This window comes from Lagenorhynchus albirostris, chromosome 20, assembly GCF_949774975.1.
Source record: "Lagenorhynchus albirostris chromosome 20, mLagAlb1.1, whole genome shotgun sequence".
Taxonomy (NCBI): domain Eukaryota; kingdom Metazoa; phylum Chordata; class Mammalia; order Artiodactyla; family Delphinidae; genus Lagenorhynchus; species Lagenorhynchus albirostris.
In genome coordinates, this window is record NC_083114.1 from 53,285,552 (window position 1) to 53,306,948 (window position 21,397).

Here is a 21,397-nt window from a genome sequence, read left to right on the forward strand (position 1 = left end):
AACCCCTGTTTTAAAAATGACAAGGCTGAGGTCTAGAGGGTTATTCGTCACATAGTTAGATGGCTATGAAACTGGAACTTAGAGGTTAGGTTTTCTGATGCCTGTTAATTGAATTTTCCAATAATGGTTTTCAAGAGACTGAATTCCCACCCTTACTGCCTAACAATGTGGCCTTTTTGGATCAAGTCCCCATGAGCTATCATGCCTTGTCATTCACTTAATTCACTCTACCTCTGTTGCAATATAGTCTTTTTTACATTCCCCATTTCTATAGTGAATAAGCTTCCCCAGAGACAGCAGGAATTACGTAGGTTTTTGGCTCTGTGTATATGTGAGTTAATCTTGAATCAACTGAAGTTTTATTTTCCTATATGTGTAGTGCTGCCAACCTATTTTTACAATTTATATTGTGAAATAGTGTGAGAAGCCTGCCCCCAAGAATTCTTAGATATCGGGTAAGTACATTTCTCTTGCTCTAGGTACTATTAAGTACTGGAATTTTGTTGTCCCCAAAATTAAAGTTAGGATTGAAATTCAAGCCAGAGAACTTTATTAAGGAAGGATTCTTCAACTGGGTTCTTGTTTAACCAGAGGGAACTAATGTCATGTGTGAGCTTTCGCCATGTTGGGGGAACTTTTAAATTCTTTCATACTAGAAAAACTTTCGGTAGAATTTTAAAAGCCATAGGGAAATGTGTGGAAAAGGCACTGTTTCATAATATAGTATGTTGTAGCTTATTGATGTTTGGGTCAGTGTATAATTAAGATTTACCTTATTCTTAAGTGAACTTTTGATTGTTGCCCTTGCCTATTTCACATAAATTACCACCAAAAAGGCAAATATTTTATGGGAAAGCTTACAGAGAACTTTTTAAAAAACCCTTTGAAAATAAGCGGATCGTTGAAAATGCTGAAAGTAATTGTAGCATTTTAATTTTTTTGGCTTGAGAGGGGAGGTTCAAATGATGGGAGTTACACTGCTCTTGGGTAACTGTTAGGACAATTTGACTAAACTCTTTTAAGTTTGTGCTTACATATCCGACATGTTTGTATCTTAAAAGTAGCAAATAGTACCTAAGTGAACCCAATCTGTATAGGGAGATAAATTTTATTCTCAAGCACCTCTCATATTCATCCAAGCTGCTAGAGGCCAAAACAAAAGGTATTAGCAGCTTCCCAGAAATAGGACTGTGAGGTTATTTGGCTCATTGTTTTCCTTGTTTATGTTCTCACAGAAATTAATTGGATGATCAGATTACATTCTGTCTAAAGGGGATGATGTTGAATGGAACATGGGAAGAAGTAAACACAGTTTGAGGAGAAATTGGAGACTTGAGTCAAAGTGTGTAATTATGTAGGAAATTGATACCAGGAGGTCAGTAAGATAATGGAATCCCAGGATTTGAGGGCAGCCTGTTGGAAAGTTTTTTCCAAGGTCTCTGTGGGGGCCATAGGGTATTGGAGAGGGCCAGCTGTGCCACTCAGGGTTATTTATTTATTTTTTTTTTAAATTTATTATTTATTTTATTTATTTATTTTTGGCTGCATTGTGTCCCCGTTGCTGCGCACGGGCTTTCTCCAGCTGCGGCTTGTGGGCTGTAGGCACGCGGGCTTCAGTAGCTGTGGCACACGGGCTTCGTTGCTCCGCGGCATGTGGGATCCTCCCAGACAGGGCTCGAACCCGTGTCCCCTGCATTGGCAGGCGGATTCCCAACCACTGCGCCACCAGGGAAGCCCCCAGGGTTATTTTTGAGTTAGGGTGCTGCTGCTTTTGAGTATGACTAATAGTGATTCTGGATCATGGTTTTGCACTAGAATCCCCCTAGTGAGCTTTTAAAAAATAGCAGTGCCTGGGCCCTACCCCCAGAAGTGTATTTTCAGAGCAATATTGAATTGAGAAGCAGCTCTGCGAGGCATTCTCACAACTCTTAAGAGTTAAGTACGTTATGGTGAAGATTAAATGAGATAATATATGTTCTAACTACCACATACTGAACTCTTTAATTTTAAATAAAACTTATTTTCAGCGTGAAGTAAGGGCTCTGCCGTAGGATGCTGAGGCTTCAACTGAATACCATAATCCCTACCAATTGGCCTGCATTTTCTATTCATTTTAAAAACTGAATATAATCTTTGTCTCATTAGGTTTTTTTAAAACTTTTTGGTTTGTTTGTTTTTTATTTTTTTTTGGCCACACTGCACAGCATGTGGGATCTTAGTTCCCTGACCAAGGGTCAAACCCATGCCCCTTGCATTAGAAGTGCAGAGTCTTAACCACTGGACCACCAGGGAAGTCCCTCATTCGGTTTTTATTAATTAATTAATTAAATTTATTTTTGGCTGCGTTGGGTCTTTGTTGCGGCACGTGGGCTTTCTCTAGTTGCGCCGAGCGGGGGCTACTTTTTGTGGTGGTGTGCGGGCTTATTGCGGTGGCTTCTCTTGTTGTGGAGCACGGGCTCTAGGCGCACGGGCTTCAGTAGTTGTAGCACGCGGGCTTCAATGGTTGTGGCTTGCAGGCTCTAGAGCGCAGGCTCAGTAGTTGTGGTGCACGGGCTTAGTTGCTCCGTGGCATGTGGGATCTTCCTGGAGCAGGGCTCGAACCTGTGTCCCCTGCATTGGCAGGCAGACTCTCAACCACTGCGCCACCAGGGAAGCCCCTAGGTTTTTAAATAAATGCTTAATACTAAATTGTGCTCTAACGAATTTTTTTAAGGAAAAACAAAAGGGAAAGGTCTTTTTTCCTTTTTAAGGAAAAACAATCCTCAGGGTTTTAATGATTCTCCAATACTTTAAGAAGCAAAGGACCCATCCACAAGATGCTTCAACATTTTGATTATCTAGGTGATGATTTGAGGGTTAGTCCTGGATGTAGTAAGAAATATATGTGTTTTATAATGAGACTTTGGGGCTTCCCTGGTGGCGCAGCGGTTGGGAGTCCGCCTGCCAATGCAGGGGACGCGGGTTTGTGCCCCAATCCGGGAGGATCCCACGTGCCACAGAGTGGCTGGGCCCCGTGAGCCATGGCCGCTGAGCCTGCGCGTCGCGTCCGGAGCCTGTGCTCCACGGCAGTGAGAGGCCCGCATACCGCAAGGAAAAACCCCCCAAAAAACCATATAATGAGACTTTGGTGTGTGTAGTGGTTAACTAATGAAAAGAGTGCCTCACAGTGGAAAACAGGTTAGGAATTTAATCTATTATTTGGAATGTGGAGTGTTATTTCCCTGTAAGCAGTGACATGTGACTATGTATGAGATCATTTTAGGATTTCCTACACCCTTAGGGCCTTTGTGAAACAGTTTAAAGTCCAAGACTTTTCATGTAATATTTGTCTTCTTTGCACTTGATACTATAAGACGGATTATGTGGCTAATTTTGCAACAAGTTACAGAATTTGGAATACCAAGAATTTTCCCATTCTTTTCTAGGCATACCCTTTTAAGTTATTTGATGTTTGTAATTTTAAAGATCTTTTTTTTAAAAAAATTTATTTATTTAAGGTCTTAGTTGCAGCACACAGGATCTTCATTGCGGCGTGCAGGCTCTTTTTTTTAGTTGTGGCATGCGGACTCCTTAGTTGCGGCATGCATGTGGGATCTAGTTCCCCGACCAGGGATCGAACCCTGGCCCCCTGCATTGGGAGTGCAGAGTGTTTTTTTTAACTTGTTTATTAGAGAAATAGCTTGGAATTGAAGAAAGAAGACAAATTTAAATCACATAATCTCATTCAGCTCTTAGTCTGAGAGGAGGAGGAAATAATGGGGAAATATGAATCATGCTCTCCCTCTGCAGTTCAGAGTGACTAGAGGGGCATATCAGACCTTAGTACAGTGTATGTGCCATTTTGTTTATCTTAATTTTGGATAAAGAGAAGGCAAGAATATGACAGAACCATTTTCCTTATTTGAGACATCTAGGTTGGTTCATTTGACTTATTTAATGGCAAATGAATTTTTAGAGAAAATAAACTCCTTGGGTTGTTTTTCTCTTGGTGGCATTGATCTGCCTTTTTTTTTTTTTTTTTTTGTGGTGAGGATGCAGCTAAGAAAAGAATGGACAGATGCATACTAAATTTGGCTCTAGGAGTGATGGATGCAGAATGTATGTGTGAGTGATGTACTTAGGGGGCACCCTGCAATACTGGGGTTGAGAAGTGAAACTTGTTAGAAATACTTGTTGGGCCGTTCATTAATTAAGTCACTTACCCAAGTTCAGAAGCACATGACCAGTATTTTCTTTTAATAATAAGGAATAGAAAACATTAAGAGTCTGTATTAAACTGTGGTTGAACATAAGTAACTGCTATACATGTAGGTCAAAAATAGTCAAATATCTGCCATGTCACATGGGTCAACCTAATATGTGTGTATTGGATCACAGCGAAAGCCACTGTTCTAAGAGATTGGTTCAAACCTGACTGCAGACTCTAGGTAGAGTAAGTTCCAATAAGGATGCCATGTAGATTGCCCATTTCCTCTGGCCTTTTGGAATAAATAGGGGCAGGTTGAAATTATGGGGGACTCAGAACACTTTGCCTAGCAGTGGAAAGCTGGTAACATTCAAGACAAACACATGCTTGAGAATGAAGAGATGATATGTTAGTGCACTTTTTTGTGTTTGGTTAAAATTTATTTATTGTCCTTAGGCACAAATCGTGAAGAACAACTAGCAGATTGTTCTATTTTAAGTTATACATTGCATTCTTGAATAAAACTGTCCACACGCTCAGCAACAAATGTAAAAACCAACAGGATTCCTGTCTATATTAAAGCAAAAATTATTAGGGCCTTCATCATTTTCTGACATCTTTTAAATAACGACTTTTTTGCCACCTGCTTCAGAATAGATTGTGTTCTAAGGAAATTCTGAGAATATTGGGTTTGCAAAAACCTGTTGGGGGACTTCCCTGGTGGCGTAGTGGTTAAGAATCCGCCTGCCAATGCAGGGGACATGGGTTCGATCCCTGCCTGGTCTGGGTAGATCCCACATGCTGAGGAGCTACTGAGCCCACACACCACAACTGCTGAAGCCCGCACGCTCTAGGGCCCATGTGCCGCAGCTACTGAGCCCTCATGCTGCAACTACTGAAGCCTGTGCCCTTAGAGCCCACGCTCTGCAACAAGAGAAGCCACTGCAATGGGAAGCCCACGCACCGCTACAAAGAGTAATCCCCACTGGCCGCAACTAGAGAAAGCCCTGCTCAGCAACAAAGACCCAACGCAGCCAAAAAAACCCAATAAACCTATTGGACTTCTCCGGTGGTCCAGTGGTTAAGACTCTGTGCTTCCTTCCACTGCAGGGGCCACAGGTTCGATCCCTGGTTGGGGGAGTTCCCCCCACCCCACCCCCCAAAAAAAAACCTATTGGGAAAGGTGATTACTACTAGGCTTTCTGAATTGAATTACAAATAGAATAGTACTTTGGATATAGTAGGGAGGTGGCAGCGTGGGACTAAGGGAAGTTAAAGAGCACTTAACTGCTTAAAGACAAAGTTAAGGAAGTGGAAGCAACTGCACATTCTCTTCCTGTTAACTATATTTAAAAAGCAGGTGAAAATGGACATGCATATAGGGCAGTGGTTTTAAAATTTCACGGAACCCTGAGGTTGTGCAAAAAGAGGAGGACCAACTGGAGAGTGGCAAAGGACAGGAGGAAGCAGAGAGGGCCAGGATTCAATCATAGCTGCTCTGTTAATCTATTTTATATATTTGGATTCTGCTTTATAAAAGTTTAAAAAACACTGCTGTGGACTTCCCTGGTGATGCAGTGGTTAAGAATCTGCCTGCTAATGCAGGGGACACGGGTTCGAGCCCTGGTCTGGGAAGATCCCACATGCCATGGAGCAACTAAGCCTGTGCACCACAACTACTGAGCCTGCATGCCACAACTGCTGAAGCCTGCGCACCTAGAGCCCATGCTCCACAACAAGAGAAGCCACTGCAAGGAGAAGCCCGCGCACTGCATCGAAGAGTAGCCCCGCTCTCTGCAAAACCCGTGAGCAGCAGCGAAGACCCAACACAGCCAAAAATAAATAAATAAATACATAAAACCACTACTGTAGGTCATGAAATAGCTGTTAGACCGTTCCTTGTTATAAGATTTCATCTGTCTTTCTGTTTCTTTAGATTTTTAGGTTAACCTGGGAATTTGAAGCAAATTACTTATTGATACAGACCCTAGTGTGTATTTTAAAAATCATAATGATGGGCCTTCATGATTTTATAAGCAGATGTTCACATTGCCCCATCCTTTTGCATCTTTTGATCCTGATCTGTGTTGATCTTTTGGGAAAAATATAGTTTTATTAACATCCCATTTTCAACTTAGTTGGTCTTCTGGAGCAAAGGTTACAGCAGAGCTACATATCATATCTTTTACCACAAATCTCCATGTTGCAGCAGAAAGTGGAGTACAGTGATTTGGTCAAAACTATTAAGTACACGAACAAGTAAATAGGAGAGCTAGTTATTCTGGAAATTTCTGGCAGTATTTACAAAGAATGTTCCAAACAGGCCTGCCTAAGATGGCCTTAATCAGATGTCTGTTTTATATAAATTTACTGCTCTTCATAAATCAGATTAAATTAAAAAGCGTACTGGAACTGATTCCTTACCTTTGAAGCAAAGGTTCTCAGCCCAAGCTATATGTGAGAATTGGCTGTTTAACTTCTTATAGACATCCATGACTGGACCCTATATGCAGAAATTCCAGTTCAGTAGATCTCTGGAGCCTTGCATTCATATGTACTTCTTAAAAGCTCATAGGTTAAAAAAAAAAAAAGCTCATTATTCTGGTGTGCAGCCAGGTGGGGTACCTCTCATAGAAAGCTTTCAAAAAAAAAAAGCCTTCATTTAAAGAGTAAAACATTCTTGAAATTATCTTGTTCCCAAGCTAGCAGAATAGGTGCTGTTAGCCCCATTTTACAGATGAAGAAACTGGGCTCAAGGATATAAATGACCTACAAGTGTCTTAAATTGGGAGAGAGCAGAACCAGAACCTAGGCTTTTTGGTTTTCAGAGGAAATAAGGCAAGTCAGTACAAACTCAAAAGTTTAGGCCAAAATGGACCCTAAGAGTCAAGTCTAAACCCCTCATTTAACTTAACAAAAAACAATAGCAGATTGTTTAAAAAAAAAAAAAGTATGTGGCTACTTTCCAAGTAAGTCTGATAATAAAAATGTCTGTCACTTTGGTGACTTATGTCAGGACAGGTACTTTACATGCATTACCTCATCCAGTCCTCACAGCTCTATGGAGTCCTTATTTTACGAATGAAACTAGTGCTCAGAAAAAGGTAGGAGTCAAGATTCAAACCTGGATTTCTCCTTTGAGACCCTGAGCTAGCAACCACCATATTCCACTACCTCCTAACTATATGCCTTTTCAGGAGGAGATGCATGCTCACTAGCTAGGTTCGCCTGAAGTGTTTTTTGTTTTTGTTTTAAGGTTCTGGAAATTTAAGCTCAGCCTTTAGGAAAGGGAAGATTTTAATCCAAACAAGTAGTGTGCTTCATGCTTCTGTGGTAAGCACATAAAGACATGATCCAGGCCTTCTACAAGAGAAGAGCTTGTCTCTGGCTTTTCCTGAAAGCCCAGGAGAGTGGTTGACCAACACAAACTGCCTGGAAGGAGGAGGCCACACAAAGAGGAGTGTAGTTCACTTGTTATGGAAATACTGAAAAAGAGATCTGCCTTGAGGAAACAGCATGACAGGGAAGCCTTCCCTCTTGTTTGCCCAAGACTTTGCTAGTACGGTCTTCTAAACAGTCATTCCTGAGCCCTCCAAGTGTGTCTGCATTTGTTGCAGGGATAGATTTACCCAGACAGGTGGAAGAGTCATGACTTAATGGTTATAAACAGCTGCAGAGGCCTGGGCTACTCCCATGGTCTTAGTAGCAAGGGATGTGGCCATTCCCCGACGCCGGGCATTAACCAGCCTTGAGAACAGGCCCTCAAATCGGAACGACTGTAATTTTGGTCCAGTGCACGCACCACACGTTACAGCTAAGTAGTAACATTAAAAGGTAAAGGATTTCCAGTCCTTTTAGAAGGGATCACCTTTGTGTGCTTTCTGTTGCTGATTCATAGTGCTCCTGCTTTGGGACCGTCAGGTTTCCAAACAGGACACAGGAGATATTCAATAAACGTCAATTTGTAGCAGTAATTTTCATCCCTTGAGGAGCATGCCCTTGCTACCCTCCGTAAGTAAGGCAAATAAATGAATGGTAAAGATAAACGTGCCCTCGGCGTGCGGATTCCAACTCGCCCAGAGCGAGCTTTTCCTTCTATCAAGGTAACTTTTAAGTGACAGCGAGCACAACTTGTACCGAGCGCGGGGCAGGTTTGTCCTTTGTCCAATCATCTCCGAGATTTGAGGGTGGGGGAGGGGAAACTTCCCTAGACCTTCCCTGACCAGGAAGAGGGTGGGTTTAGGCTGAGCAGGGGCCGCCTCAGCCCGTCGTGAAGCCGCAGGATGCTTGGCACTCCAGGAAGCCAATAGGAGTGAAGAGGCCCGTTTGAATTGGCCAATGCCGCCGGGGCGGGGGCGGGGTTTGTGAGCCCTATAAAGGCTGCGGTCCGGTTGGCAAACAGCGGCGGAGGCTCTTGCAGCGGTCGCCTGTTCTGTGCTGTGGGGGTACTCTACGCTCCTCAGACCTGACCCTTTCAGCTCTCCGCTCCCGCGCCAGCCTACCTCGCTCCTCGGCGCCATGACCACCACCACCACCTTCAAGGGCGTCGACCCCAACAGCAGGAATAGCTCCCGGTGAGGCTCGGGGGCGGGAGGGCCGCTGCCCAGGGGGCCAGGCGGGTCTGGCGGCAGGTCGTCGGCGGTAACGTGCCCGGGGCGCTGCTCTCGCGCTCGGCCGGGCGGTGGGGCTCGGCCACCGGCTCCCCCTTTGTGCCGCCGGCTAACCTGACGCGCCGGCCCCGCCCGATTCCTGCTCCTCTTCCATTCATTCCTTCCCTGGAGCTAGGGGCTGGGGAGGGCCGTGGCCGCTCGCGCTCGCAGCGCGGCGGGTTTTCGTTAGTCGGAATGTGCCGAGAGGGTTCGCTTTCTCCCTTTTGTGGCGTGGCTGGCTCGGCCCCAGGGCGGTGGTCTTGGGCCCCGGGTGCCCGGGCAGCCCGCGGGGCACCTTGATCCGGCCCTATTGTCCCACCCCCGCCCACGCGCTCGTGCCTCTGGCCCGGGGCAGGTGGTGGCCCCGCGCCCGGCGTGGCGGTCAGATCCTGCAGCCGCAGCGATCGGTCCGGCGGGCTCCTACCCACTCGGGTCCGCCCGGCAGGTGGCATTTGTGTTCGGGCGGGGCTGGTCGTCGCGACCCTCACCCCCGTTCAGGACCCAGCCGTCAGCCCTCCGCGAAGTGCCTCCCCCTCTGCTAACAAAGGAAAGACCCCTGCTCCTTCCCCTTCCGCGCCCACCTCCGAACGGGAGGGGGAGCGAGTCGTTCCGAGTGGGTTTTCTGCGCTCAGACCTTCGGACCTCGGTGTTTGCAACCCACCTCTTTCGCTTCCCCCTTTGACGTATGCAAAATGAGTTCACCTCTGGCCGCGATTCCCCTGCCGGAGGAGGTTTCCTGTTCTTGGGCGGGGCCGGAGACATCCATTGTCTCTTCCGTACTATCTCCACCTGCGTAGCCGGGGCGTTTCTGGCCACTCATGCCACTGCATTTGGGGAAGGGGGCCCTGGGCACGGTGTTTGGACTGGGAGGGTCCCTTTTCCAAGCCCTTGCCTAACTTGGTGGAAGGGTTTGGATGCGGTGGTAGATGTCTACATTGTCTCGGCTAAGTGCATGCACGCTGTTCTTTAAGGTGGGATACAGGCATCTCAGGGATCCTGCTCAAGGCGTGGAGGAAGCTTAGATTCCACTTTTTCTGAGCATCTCTTCTTCATTGATCATGACCTGAAGTCATGTGTGGCCAGCCTTGGGGGTCCTGGGCAAGTGGCACAAAGGGAGCCATTTTGTGGGGCTAAGAAGACAGCCGTGAAATAGCAGTGTCTCACAAGGGTTGGAGTCCTTGGGGACAAAAAGCAGGCCTCAGCAGTGAGTCTTAGGAGGGAGTGTTGGAAATGACATTCCTTTTCAACTCATTCCTTTCCCTTTCAAAATGTAGAAAAGAATGGGAAAGATTTAAAAAAATAAATTAGTGTGTTACTGGGAGGAAGGGGAACTTGAGTAGGATAGACCTACGAAAACACTGGTCACTCCCTCTTCTGTTGTCATCCTTCCAGTGAGATCATTTTTTTTCAGAGGACGCTGGAACAAATTGAACCTCGGTTTTTCATTTTGTGCTGTGAGGCCAACTTTATGCTGGTCATACTGTAGTGATTGGAATGTGAAAATTTACACATTATATTTAAAAATCTGAGGTTTTATCCTTTGGGGTTGAGTGCAGTTTAGTGCTTCACAAAGAATTTAAGTAACCAGGTCAAATGAATCCTCACACTAGCTTTTTGATTTGTATCTTTGAAATGTGAGACATAAATGACTTTTGGGTCTGCAAAATAAATGTTTTAATTCGCCTGTTGTCATCAATTTCCCTCCAATATTGTAATCTCAAGACTGTGGCATTTTGTCCTTTTATTTACTTCCTACCTTTCCTTCTTGTAGAACCTCACCTAATTCTCTTAAACTTCTTTTCTCCAGTAACATTTTCCTGACTCCATAAACACATTATAAATTTAGTTTGATAGGGAAGGAATGACCTGCAAAGATCATAGAGCAACTCTGGGACTTAAAGAGAGAAGAAAGAAAAAGTAATTTTTTGAAAATTGCTATCCGCAGTACATGGACACATTTTTGTTGAGCCTCGGATGTGTAATCCTAACCTAGTCATATGCATAGTTCAGAAAAAACAGCAGGATCTTAAAAACTAAAATTGAAATAATTTCTGTCTTATGATCCAAATCCTTTGTTTGGGGATGTCTCGCTGTTACAAATGGGCTCTCCAACACTGACGTCATCGGAGTAGGTAGTACCTGCTATTGCAAGAGGAACACAGACCTTTAAAAAGTTGGTCCGGTCAGAGCTTTGACTTTCTTTTTAAGCTGGTGATTGGGTTCTAGTGTCTTTTTTTTTTCAAGGCAAAAAAAAATTTCCTGGCCCATTAGGGTTCTGAAGATTTTCATCTTGCTGAAATAATTCATGAGAATTTAATTATGATAGTAAGGAAAATCATTCTAATCTCTAGGGGATGAAGGGGATGACAGTGAAGCAAGTTAATTTTGGTTTTTGTTTTGGGATCTTAGTTCCCCAAACTGTGCCTCATCCTGTGGAAGCGTGGAGCCTGGACCACCAGGTTATTCCCTGAAGCAGGTTAATTTTGATTATAGTATTTCAAGTGTCTGTTGATTTGAGGTACAAATGATAAAAACCTAGTCACTTCCAACTTTAACATAAGAAAATGACTATTAAGAATTTATAACATACCTTTAATTATGATTTAAACAATTTAATTAGCAAACCTAAAATTATCTTTATAAGAGGTATGCCTGAACACATTTATCTTAATTCATATAACAAATTTAATCTAAGTGGATATTTAATATCTGAGACTTAGAAACAGTGGGGTTTTTAATGTTTTACATGTTATAAAAGCGGGTCTTCCCTGCCCGCATGGGGAAAATAATGAAATTTTAATTTAGTATAAATTGAGTACTGAATTTTACTATGGACCCAGACACGAATATTAGATTTAGGGGAGGATGCTAGAGGATGTATATAAGAAATAGCTTCAGTCTAAGGCTAGAAAACAAGAAAAGCAATCAAAGCACCAACCACATAGGTATGTAGTTTAAAGAGAAAAATGGCATTAGAGCGGTTCCCCTATTTCAGCACTTTGAGCATGTCTTGTGTGCCTGTCAGGGAGAGAGGATTTGGGATTTGGCCCCATCTCTGTCACTTAACTAATGCTGGGCAATTTATTTAGAACTTCTCAAGGCCTGGCTTCGTTCTCTTAAAAAATGAGGCTATTTGCTGAACTAGATAGAGGAGAGCCAAGCCCAGCTGGCACCTGATTTTTACATTGATAAATGGTTGAAAAAGGCAAGAAGAAGAATCTTGCATGACTTGTGAAAAGGACATGAAAATCAAATTTCAGTGTCCAGAAATAAAGTTTTATTGGAACATAGCTGCACTCATTCGTTTTTGTGTTGTCTATGGCTGCCTTTGTGCTACGTGATGGAGCTAAACAGTTGCAAAAGACCAAACGAAGCACAAGCCAAAAATATTTACTATTTGGCCCTTTACAGAAAGAGCTGGTGACCAGAAGGAGGGTGTCTAACATGCTTTCCTCTCAGTGTCCTACTGGTCATTCTTCAGGGTCATGGAGGGCTTCATGGAGGAGGTGGAGGTTTAAGAAATGGGCTGGATTTTGAAATAGTCGCCAAGGAAAGGGTGGAGAGTGCTCTGGGCAGGAGAAAATATGGGAGTAAATACTCCAAGGTGGAGATAAGCCAGAACAGTTCACTGAACAGTGAAGAAAGTGGCCTGACTGGGTTGGAGAAGATGGTAAGAACTAGATATGGTTGAGAGGCGAAGTTTATCTCGATTTCCTTGTGTTCTGCTTAGGTGTAACCAAGCCTACGTCTGCAAGTGTTCTTGTACATATGTCTAATTATCTACTTAGGATAACTTCTGGAAGTAGAAACGCTGGTTCATATAAGATGCAAACTTAAACATTTGATACGTTTTATCAGAATGTTCTTTAGAAAGTTTGTGCAAATTTATATTCTCACACTTTAATTCATGCTGGAAACTGGCATTTTTTTCATCTTTACCAGCCTAATAAGCAAAAAATATATCCTTTTGTTTTAAATTTCATTTATTTGCTTGTGAATTTAAATTTTCAGTGTTTAGACGTGATCCATATTTTTTAATTGTCTGTTTACCTTTTGTCCATTTTTCTCTCGATTTTTAAAATTATTTTTAAAAGCATTTATATTACCCTTTGTCAAATGTGTATTTTTGCCAAGTTTAATCTGTCCATTTTTCATGGTTTCTGGCTTTCATCTTGTGCTTAGAAGGAAAGCCCTTTTCTTCAAGACTAGGACCATATTCGTACATGTTTTCTTCCAATATTTTTGTCTTAGGCTTTAAATTGAAATATTTGACCTAGCTGGAATTTATTTTGGTAAATGAAGTGAGTTAAGAATATATATTTTGTTTCTTTAATCAAAATGACTAGCCAGTTAACCCAACACAGTTCTCCCTACCGAACTAAATAAAATACTGCAGTGGTGGTCTTTTTTTTTTTCCCCCTGCACCATGTGGCTTGCAGGATCATAGTTCCCCGATCAGGGATCGAACCCATGTCCCCTGCAGTGGAAGTGCGGTTCCCAGTGGTGGTCTTTTTGAGAGAGAACTCTGTCTTGACAGAGTCCTGAGGAGAAACTGACAAAACCCCCATTGTAGTAGAAGTTGATAACAGAAATCTCAGTAATTGATAAACCATATTTAATAATCAGTAGATTTGAACAACTCAGTTACAGGCTTTATCTGGTAGACACATAGAATACTGGCAGATACACATTCTTTTCAAGCACGTATAGAAGATTTACAAAATTGACCACGTATCAAGCCATAAGGCACATCTTACCAAATTTCAGGGGAACATGTCACACAGACTTTGTTGTCCGTGTGGTAATGAAAAGCTGGAAATCAGTGAACTAGAAAGACCTTATGTTTGAAAACTTGCAGAGCTGAGTTTACAAATGACAATCGTATTTATTTGGAAACTTGAATGAAATGGACACCTTCCTAGAAAAATGTTTCTTACTCAAAATGATTTAATAGAAAAACAGACCACTCTGATCACCAATAAAGGAAGTGAATCTGTAGTTAGAAAATCTTTCCATGAAACCGTCTCCATTTTCTGTTTTGAGTGGTGACAGGACAAATTCAATTGAGTTTTTCCACAGAGGGGACAAACTGGTCAACCTGTGTCAAGAAGACCTGGAAATGTGAATGTGCTGTATTTCCTTGTCAAACAAAACAGCTGTAGATGGTATCTAAAGGTGCCTGGACATACAGCATGCCATGGGGTCCTAAACTGAATTTCTCATTGACTTTCTCCTTGTGGCTGGTCACTCACGATGATTAGTGAGAACAGTGAGGTACAAGTGTATCAACAGGGCTTGTGAGTCACGCTGAGACGGGAGAGACTATCACCAGTTTTCCTTGGGCTTCTAAATTGGTCAACTTTTATATGTATATTCTTCCATTTTAAAAATTTCGTTGAAAATAAAAATGGAACCTTCTTTTTTTTTTTTTTTTTTGGCTGCGCTGTGGGGCATATAGGATCTTAGTTCCCTGACCAGGGATTGAACCCGAGTCCCCTGCATTGGAAGGTGGGTTCTTTACCACTGGACCACCGGGGAAGTCCCCCGAACAGTTTTTTTTTTAAATAAATAACAAGATGTGCTTCTCAACTTCTTTGCAAGTGTGTCCAGCTGAGCCTGATAGACAACATCCATTAGGTTTCTGCCTTTTCCTAAAATGGGATGCCGACCAGCCTGCTATGGGTGCTTTCGGGCCGTTTCAGCTGCCTTGTGTGATGCACAACCTCGCCACAGATACTACAGAGCGGGATTTCATACCTTAACATCCAGCACTGAATTTATACCACGATGAAATCAATTCCTAATTTTCCCATTAGCAGCTCTCTTTTGTGTGTGTGTGTGTGGGGGGGTGGATAGGTGGAATGAGTGGTTGAGAAAAATGAAAGGTGTTTGAAAACAAGTGTGCCAAGAAATGTTTTGATCTGATCTGAAATCGTTGTTTTGCCATCATTCCTAGGGTTTTGCGGCCTCCAGGTGGTGGATCCAATTTTTCCTTAGGTTTTGATGAACCAACAGAACAACCTGTGAGGCGGAATAAAATGGCCTCTAGCATCTTTGGGACACCTGAGGAAAATCCCCCTTCCTGGGCCAAGTCGGCAGGTACTGCTAGTATCCGTGATCCCTGGTCAAAGGGACGGACCCAGCAGAACCACCACAGCTGGTTTTGTGCTGATGAGTAAAATCTAGCTTAATCATGAGAGACAACAATTAAAGCTTGTCATGGGAGGAGAGACGAGGACTAAGAAATGGGAAATGCTGGGAGTCTGTGTAACGGATCAGAATAAGGACAACCGTCAGACTGGGTTATTTAGACCCTCTGTAGAACTTTTAAGCTGTCACTCCCTAACACTGTTAGCTCATGTTGTAGTATGAGACTAACTAATTAAATAGTATTTTGCTTTAGGTCTTTCCATTGTATTCCTTAAGAAAGTATATTTTGATTCAGGTGCCAAGTCTTGTGGTGGCCGGGAAGATTCTGAGTCATCTGGACCCCAGAGAAGTAACTCTTCTGAAGCAAACCCTGGAGACTTCTTAGATCTGAAGGTCAGTGTGACAGTATGGGGGGAAAGACAGGCTTTGAGGTTTATACAGTTGAGAAATTAATTCCACCTGCCCTGCACCACCCCCATTGTACTGAGACCTGCCACTGGAGTTTTACATAAAGGTAGTTAGGAAAGGGACTAACCATACTGGTGATGGAAGATTGACAGTCAGAAAGGTGAGTCAGTGGGATCTTGGTCTGTTCGTATGTCTCTGCTACCACTAGGATTAGTCTCTGTCCTTCAGTATTGATTTTTGAAACTGGATCACTCGTACTCCGTGTGTATCTCACACATAGTAGCATATCTGAGCTCAAGGACTGTTTCAGTTGTTGGCAGAGGTTGCCCAGTTGTTTTGAGCTGAACTCCAGGAGGCTGTGTACCATGGTGTTACCATTCTTTGTCTGCAGGTGATCACGGCCTGTGAGCCCCAGGTATGTGTTTGGAAAGCCTGGTGGGATGTCGCCCTGAGTCCCACCTCAGAGCACATGGAGGCATCAGCCACCTGGGTGTGGGGAGACCTGAAGAAAGGCTCTGGAATTGATGGCGGTCCTTCAACAGCTAGATCAGGAGAAAGGAGGGGGGAGTGGAAGGACAGGTTTGCCAATTTCCTGTTCTGATAAAAGATCCTCTGAAATGCGAATTGATATTAGGTCATCAGCGTAAATGTTAAGGTTTTTTTGGTGTTTGGGGCATGTTACTGGCACCAGGACAATTTGTCCAGCAGCATTTCTGTGTAGCATTGTCCCAGGGTGAATAAAGTTTGTTTACTGTAATGGCAGCGTGACCCTGAACTTGACTACATCAAAACAAAACTTCACATTTGGCTTCAAATAGACAGTAGCTTCTCTGAACTCTGTTTTTCTTTGTGTGTGGCAAAATTAAAATCTGAAGTAAATTGTTAATTTTTTTCTTTTCCAGGGAGAAGGTGATGTTCATGGTGAGTACTTCTGAAAAAGTATCACAACTTCTGGTTCTGTAAATGTTAGAATAGACTGGAATTTGTATTCAAGTCATGGCTTGGGGAAGGAGATTGGGGAGTGAACCTGGCTTTACCCCAATGCCAGCGCCCTCTGGGTGGAGAGGAAGGCAAAATGAAACTGGAAAGCTAGCAAGTGTGGCCACGTTTGGTATCGGCCAGCAGTGAGAGCAATGCTAGAAACGTACTAGAAAGGAAAACCACTGGAGAATCCTTTAAGAACAGACGGGCGTTAAGCAGGTTGGTATTTGTTACACTCAATGAGAGCTTTTTAGTAGAAGTCTCTAGCATTTCAAGTCAGCCCTCAGCATTTAATTTAGAAAATGTTTGATTTTATACTGAGCTGCTGTAACCCTGTGATCTCGTGAATGATGACTTAGCGGGCCGGTGAAGTTTTCATTTAGCACCCATATCACCAATTACATGTGGAAATGAGCTGTAATCATTTAATTATTTAAAACCTTTGAAGTACTTATTTATTGGCACTTCTTCAACAAGCGCCAGAGAGTTGCCGGTGCGTGTGATGAGAGGTTTACGCATGTCGGCCAGCAGCAGTCAGGTTAAAGTTGACTCAGTGACATGCAGCCGTCACAGGGCGCCCTGATCTAGGAGGATGAAGCCGCTTCCTCAAGGCCTTTTTCTGCCATTACAATTTGCGAGTCAATCTTCCAGGGAAACAGAAATGTTTAACGAGAATCACATTCCCCTTCTGTCCTCTCATCGTTTCTTGCTGGGCATGACGGGAGGAGAATCTTCTGAACCATTGAGCATTACCTGGGTTTTCCCTCCACGGACAGATTAGGTTCTCACTGGACTGAAGGTGTATTAGTTATTGTTCCTGTCCAACTTGTTCCATTTTAAAAAGATTGTTCTAGAGGTAAAGAAAATCTAGGCTTTTTGATTCTGCTGCTTTTCATATTCTGAAGTACTTCCAATGTCAGACCTTGTTTAGCAAGCATCAGCTAATCTTTCACTAATTTTGGCCAATGGATATAATGAGAAATTTGGGGAGCCCAGAGAAGTGAGAGCCCTGAAGTTAGGAAAAGATAAGTCATTTGCTAATGATTAACTCTCCCCCCCCCACCCCCAGCTCAGTGTTGCAGATCCTTGAGGTGAATGAATAGCACAGGCAGCTGTATAGTGCAAGTCCTTCCTTTTTTTTTTTAAATGATCATCAATTTTGCCACCTGATTATTCTGTGTTCCTGACTGCTGCTAGTTTCAGCTCATTTGGCATAAAATGACAAGGGCACAATCATTCAGGACAGGTCTGGAGAGTAAAGGTCGACCCCAGTTCTGTTGTCAATTTCACTGCAAAGCCAAGCTGTTCTGCTCAGTTGAAATAAAACATTTTGTTTGGATATATTGCCATCATCTTTTGGGTAAACACAGGAATGGCTACAGGGAGGACTTCGGAAATCTTGAAGAAAGAGGGAAAAAGTCCAGGAAGTTTATTTATTTATTTTTTAAAGTTTATTCATTTATTTATTTTTGGCTGTGTTGGGTCTTCGTTGCTGCGCATGGGCTTTCTCTAGTTGCGGTGCGCGGGCTTCTCATTGCGGTGGCTTCGCTTGTTGCAGAGCACGGGCTCTAGGTGCGCGGGCTTCAGTAGTTGTGACACACGGGCTTAGTTGCTCCATAGCATGTGGGATCTTCCCGGACCAGGGCTCGAACCTGTGTCCCCTGCACTGGCAGATGGATTCTTAACCACTGCGCCACTGGGGAAGTCCCTAGCGTTTTTTCTTTCGCAGTCACTCTTGACTTTGATTCAATGGAAACTACCTGTTTAAGGATATATGCTTGTTGGGAATTTCACAAATCAGTCAGGGAATCAAGCAATATTTAGGATATCGGATAATAATACACTAATTCTTAAGACTTTAATGTGGAAAGTGCTGGGTTAACATGATGGGAGTGACTGGGTTAATATATTACAAATCAGTAGTGGGGAGGTAGATTCTTTAATAAATGTCTGTACAACTGGATATTGTATCGTTTAAAAAAAAAATCAACCTCACCCATTAATCATGAAAATGTAACATATAACAGGAATTTAAAAATATTTTTCACCCATCAGTTCGTCAGATATTAAGGTGAGATGGTTATCAAGTGGTGGAAATGGAAAGATGCAGGGAGAGCATACATGGGAGAGAGACATGGGCAGTGGGGTAGAACCTGTACAGCCACTGGGGAAGGTGGTGTGTAATCTGCTCAAATTGAAGATGACAGCTCGTGTCCCCGTGGGCACACGTTCCAGAGTGTGCGCATTACAGTTTTGGAATGGTTGGATTAGTTTCAATTTTTTGCTATCCGTAGAGGCTTAATCATATATACTCTGTACATACCATAAAGCAATTATTTAAGCAAGGTGGATCATGACCATGTGTGTAAGTGGGGGTAAATGTCCAAAAGTTAAAAAAGAAAAAATTGATATTATTTATGTTAAATACAACAAAAACACTATTCTATGTAATTTGCTGGAAATAAAATACACAAAATATACATAAAACAAATGGACTAGAGGAATGCACACAACTAGTAGTAGGGCCTCTGTGTATAGGGAGAGGAGACCCACAGAGGTGGAGCGGTGGTCAGCGACCTAGTGCTTTTAGCTGCAGCATGTGTGTGGGATCTAGTTCCCTGACCAGATATTGTGACGGGCCCCCTGCATTGGGGACGCGGAGTCTTAACCACTGGACCATCAGGGAAGACGGACCTAGAGCTTATCTGTAATGTTCTCATTTAAAATATTTATGTCTTCATATATTTCTGTAATTTAGAAAGGAACGTACACAGAAAAAGATCTGGGGACAAATATGGCAAAACATTAACAGTGGTTGATTCTGGATAGTGGCTGCCAGATGGCTGGTAATTGTTGGTTTCTTCTTTATAGCTCTAGGTATGGTTTGAACCATCCTCAAAAAAAAAACCCCAAAAGCCAAAACACTTAGGCTTTTCATCTTCACTGGGAATAGTTATTAGCCTTAATTTCATTCTGTTTTCCTAGAAAACGTAGACACAGACTTGCAGGCCAGCCTGGGGCAGAGCGAGGAGAAGCCTGTGCCCGCTGCCCCTGTGCCCAGCCCAGTGGCACCGGCGCCCGTGCCATCCCGGAGAAACCCCCCTGGTGGCAAGTCCAGCCTCGTCCTGGGTTAGCTCCGTCTGCCCTGAACTCTGTCGTTTCGTTTCTTTGTTTTCTCCATGCTTGTGAACTGCACAACTTGAGCCTGACTGTACATGTTTTGGATTTGTTTCATTAAAAAAGAAGCACTTTATGTACTGCTGTCTTTTTTTATTTTGGAAGAACAGGTTCTCTGTCTGTCCTGATTCCTCTGGGTCTATAGGCCTTGGCATGAGTGTTTTCTAGTAGTAGATTGGAGGGAAAGCTTTGTGACACTTAGTACCGTGTTTTTAAGAACAGATAAATTGGTTTCAAATGTGTTAGAGGATCTTTTGTACTGAGGTTTTTAAAACCCTTTTCTTGTCAGCTTTACTAGGGTTTACCAAGCCTGGATCGGACAGGCCAGTAAACGGTCCACAGGCGCTGTCCCTTCAGGCCCCCCAAACAAGGGTGTCTTGATGCTGAACCTACCTGGTGTTGCCCTAACTTGTCAGTGCCGTTGCAAAAAGCATCTTCCTGTGCCATATGGAGCGACAGAGGCCTGCGCCCCATGCCTTGCTGCCTGCAAAGCAAAAACACAAAACAAACAACTGCCTTTCATTTCTGAACCTTGAGAAATATTTCAGCCAGATACTAACTTGGCTGGCTGAGCAAAGCCTGCTGCTCCCACGCAGAGGGAGGCTTCGCTGTGCGCTCAGACTGACGAACTGCAGGTGGTGAAGCAGGGGTGGGGACCACATGGAAGTGGGACTTCCTGGTGAAGGGACCCCCCCCCCCCGCCCCGGGGGCAGTGCTCTTCTTAGATAACTTGAAGCTGTGTGCATGATGCTGGTGCTTGACCATGAAAGAAAGTCTCATCCTTAAAATGTGTTGTACTTCACAATCCTGGACTGTTGCTTAAAGTAAACAATGTACAAATTTTGAAACACCGTGTCCTGTGTCATCTTTTTGAGATTGTTTCAGGAGTTCTACTTGCTTAGTTGCTTTTTTCTTTGTTACTATCAACCTTGTTGCCCAATGATTTGATGAGCCATTAAAGTTAAAACACACTAAGGAAGGCCCAGAGAGAAGTGGGCTTCTCTCTGAAGAAAGCAGCTTTCAAGTCAGAGAGCACGAGTTCAGAATGCCAAAATGAAAATTAATGGCTCTCTGGTAATAAAATACAGGAATAATATGGATGATTGGTATCCAAAATAATTATTAGCCAATACCCTTTACACTCTTCTACGACGTACCCTCCTGTGCTGGGTGCTAACATTCAAAATTTCAAGCCCTCTCATGCCTGTAGGGTGCTTCTCAATGGTGGGTGGTCAGAGAAGAAGGCTCCAAAGAAAGGAAGGGTCCACGTAGATAGAAGGCGACAGGGTCATCTGAGTCCTCTCAAGTGATACAGGAGACAGAAGATGGGAGAAAGCTCACTAGGTGCTAGGCAGAAAGTTCCAGACCAACATGCTATATTAAGTGTCCATTGGGCACTGTAAATCGGCTTTTTAGGTCTAGCTGTGCTACCGACCAGCTATGCTATGTGCCTTGGGCTTGTCATTTGGGAGCTCAGGTTCCTAACTTAAAAGTAAGACTTTTGAATGAGGTCACCTCTAAAAACCTTCCCATGACTGAAATGACTCAAACCTAGTGTGTAACCACCAGCTATTCTGACTTACTGGGCATGTCTTTGGGAAGAATAAGGGTGACCATAGGTTGTGGAGGTGTTAAGTGTTTCTCCCTTACTGTGTAAAGTATTTGCAAAACGGAAAATCAACAGCTGTGCTACACAGTCTTTCCAGGTTCACCAGAACAGGTTAGCCCTACCAATCACCTGAGTTACGGTTTGTCATGACTTCAGAGATAGGGAACCTGCACCCTTTTCTCTCAGTAATGGTGGAGCTCCTGGGCAAGAGAGGTCCCTGATTTGTGTCACAACTTG

At 43.4% G+C, this 21,397-nt stretch overlaps 2 protein-coding genes across 4 annotated transcripts in view; one reads left to right on the forward strand and one right to left on the reverse strand.

Moving 5' to 3' along the window:
- Positions 1-19,627, forward strand: JPT1 (Jupiter microtubule associated homolog 1). 2 transcript variants are annotated; one of them, XM_060135279.1, is made up of 5 exons: positions 1-455; positions 14,792-14,934; positions 15,281-15,378; positions 16,296-16,314; positions 19,360-19,627. In XM_060135279.1, the coding sequence occupies exons 2-5, from the start codon at positions 14,874-14,876 to the stop codon at positions 19,506-19,508; spliced, it is 327 nt and encodes a 108-aa protein (XP_059991262.1). In that variant the 5' UTR covers positions 1-455; positions 14,792-14,873; the 3' UTR covers positions 19,509-19,627. The 2 variants fall into 2 exon arrangements, with proteins under 2 accessions (XP_059991262.1, XP_059991261.1); XM_060135278.1 differs by lacking the exon at positions 1-455 and adding an exon at positions 8,574-8,760.
- ARMC7 (armadillo repeat containing 7) overlaps positions 17,721-21,397 on the reverse strand; it is a 23,094-nt gene continuing 19,417 nt past the window's right edge. Inside the window, exons 4-5 of one of the 2 annotated variants that reach the window (XM_060135274.1) lie at positions 19,941-20,035; positions 17,721-18,130 (exon numbers count right to left, since the gene is read on the reverse strand). In XM_060135274.1, coding sequence (XP_059991257.1) covers positions 19,956-20,035 — 80 coding nt within the window. In that variant the 3' untranslated portion in view covers positions 17,721-18,130; positions 19,941-19,955. Of the gene's footprint in view, positions 18,131-18,512; positions 20,036-21,397 lie in introns of those variants that run through there. The other variant, XR_009537701.1, reaches the window with a different exon arrangement.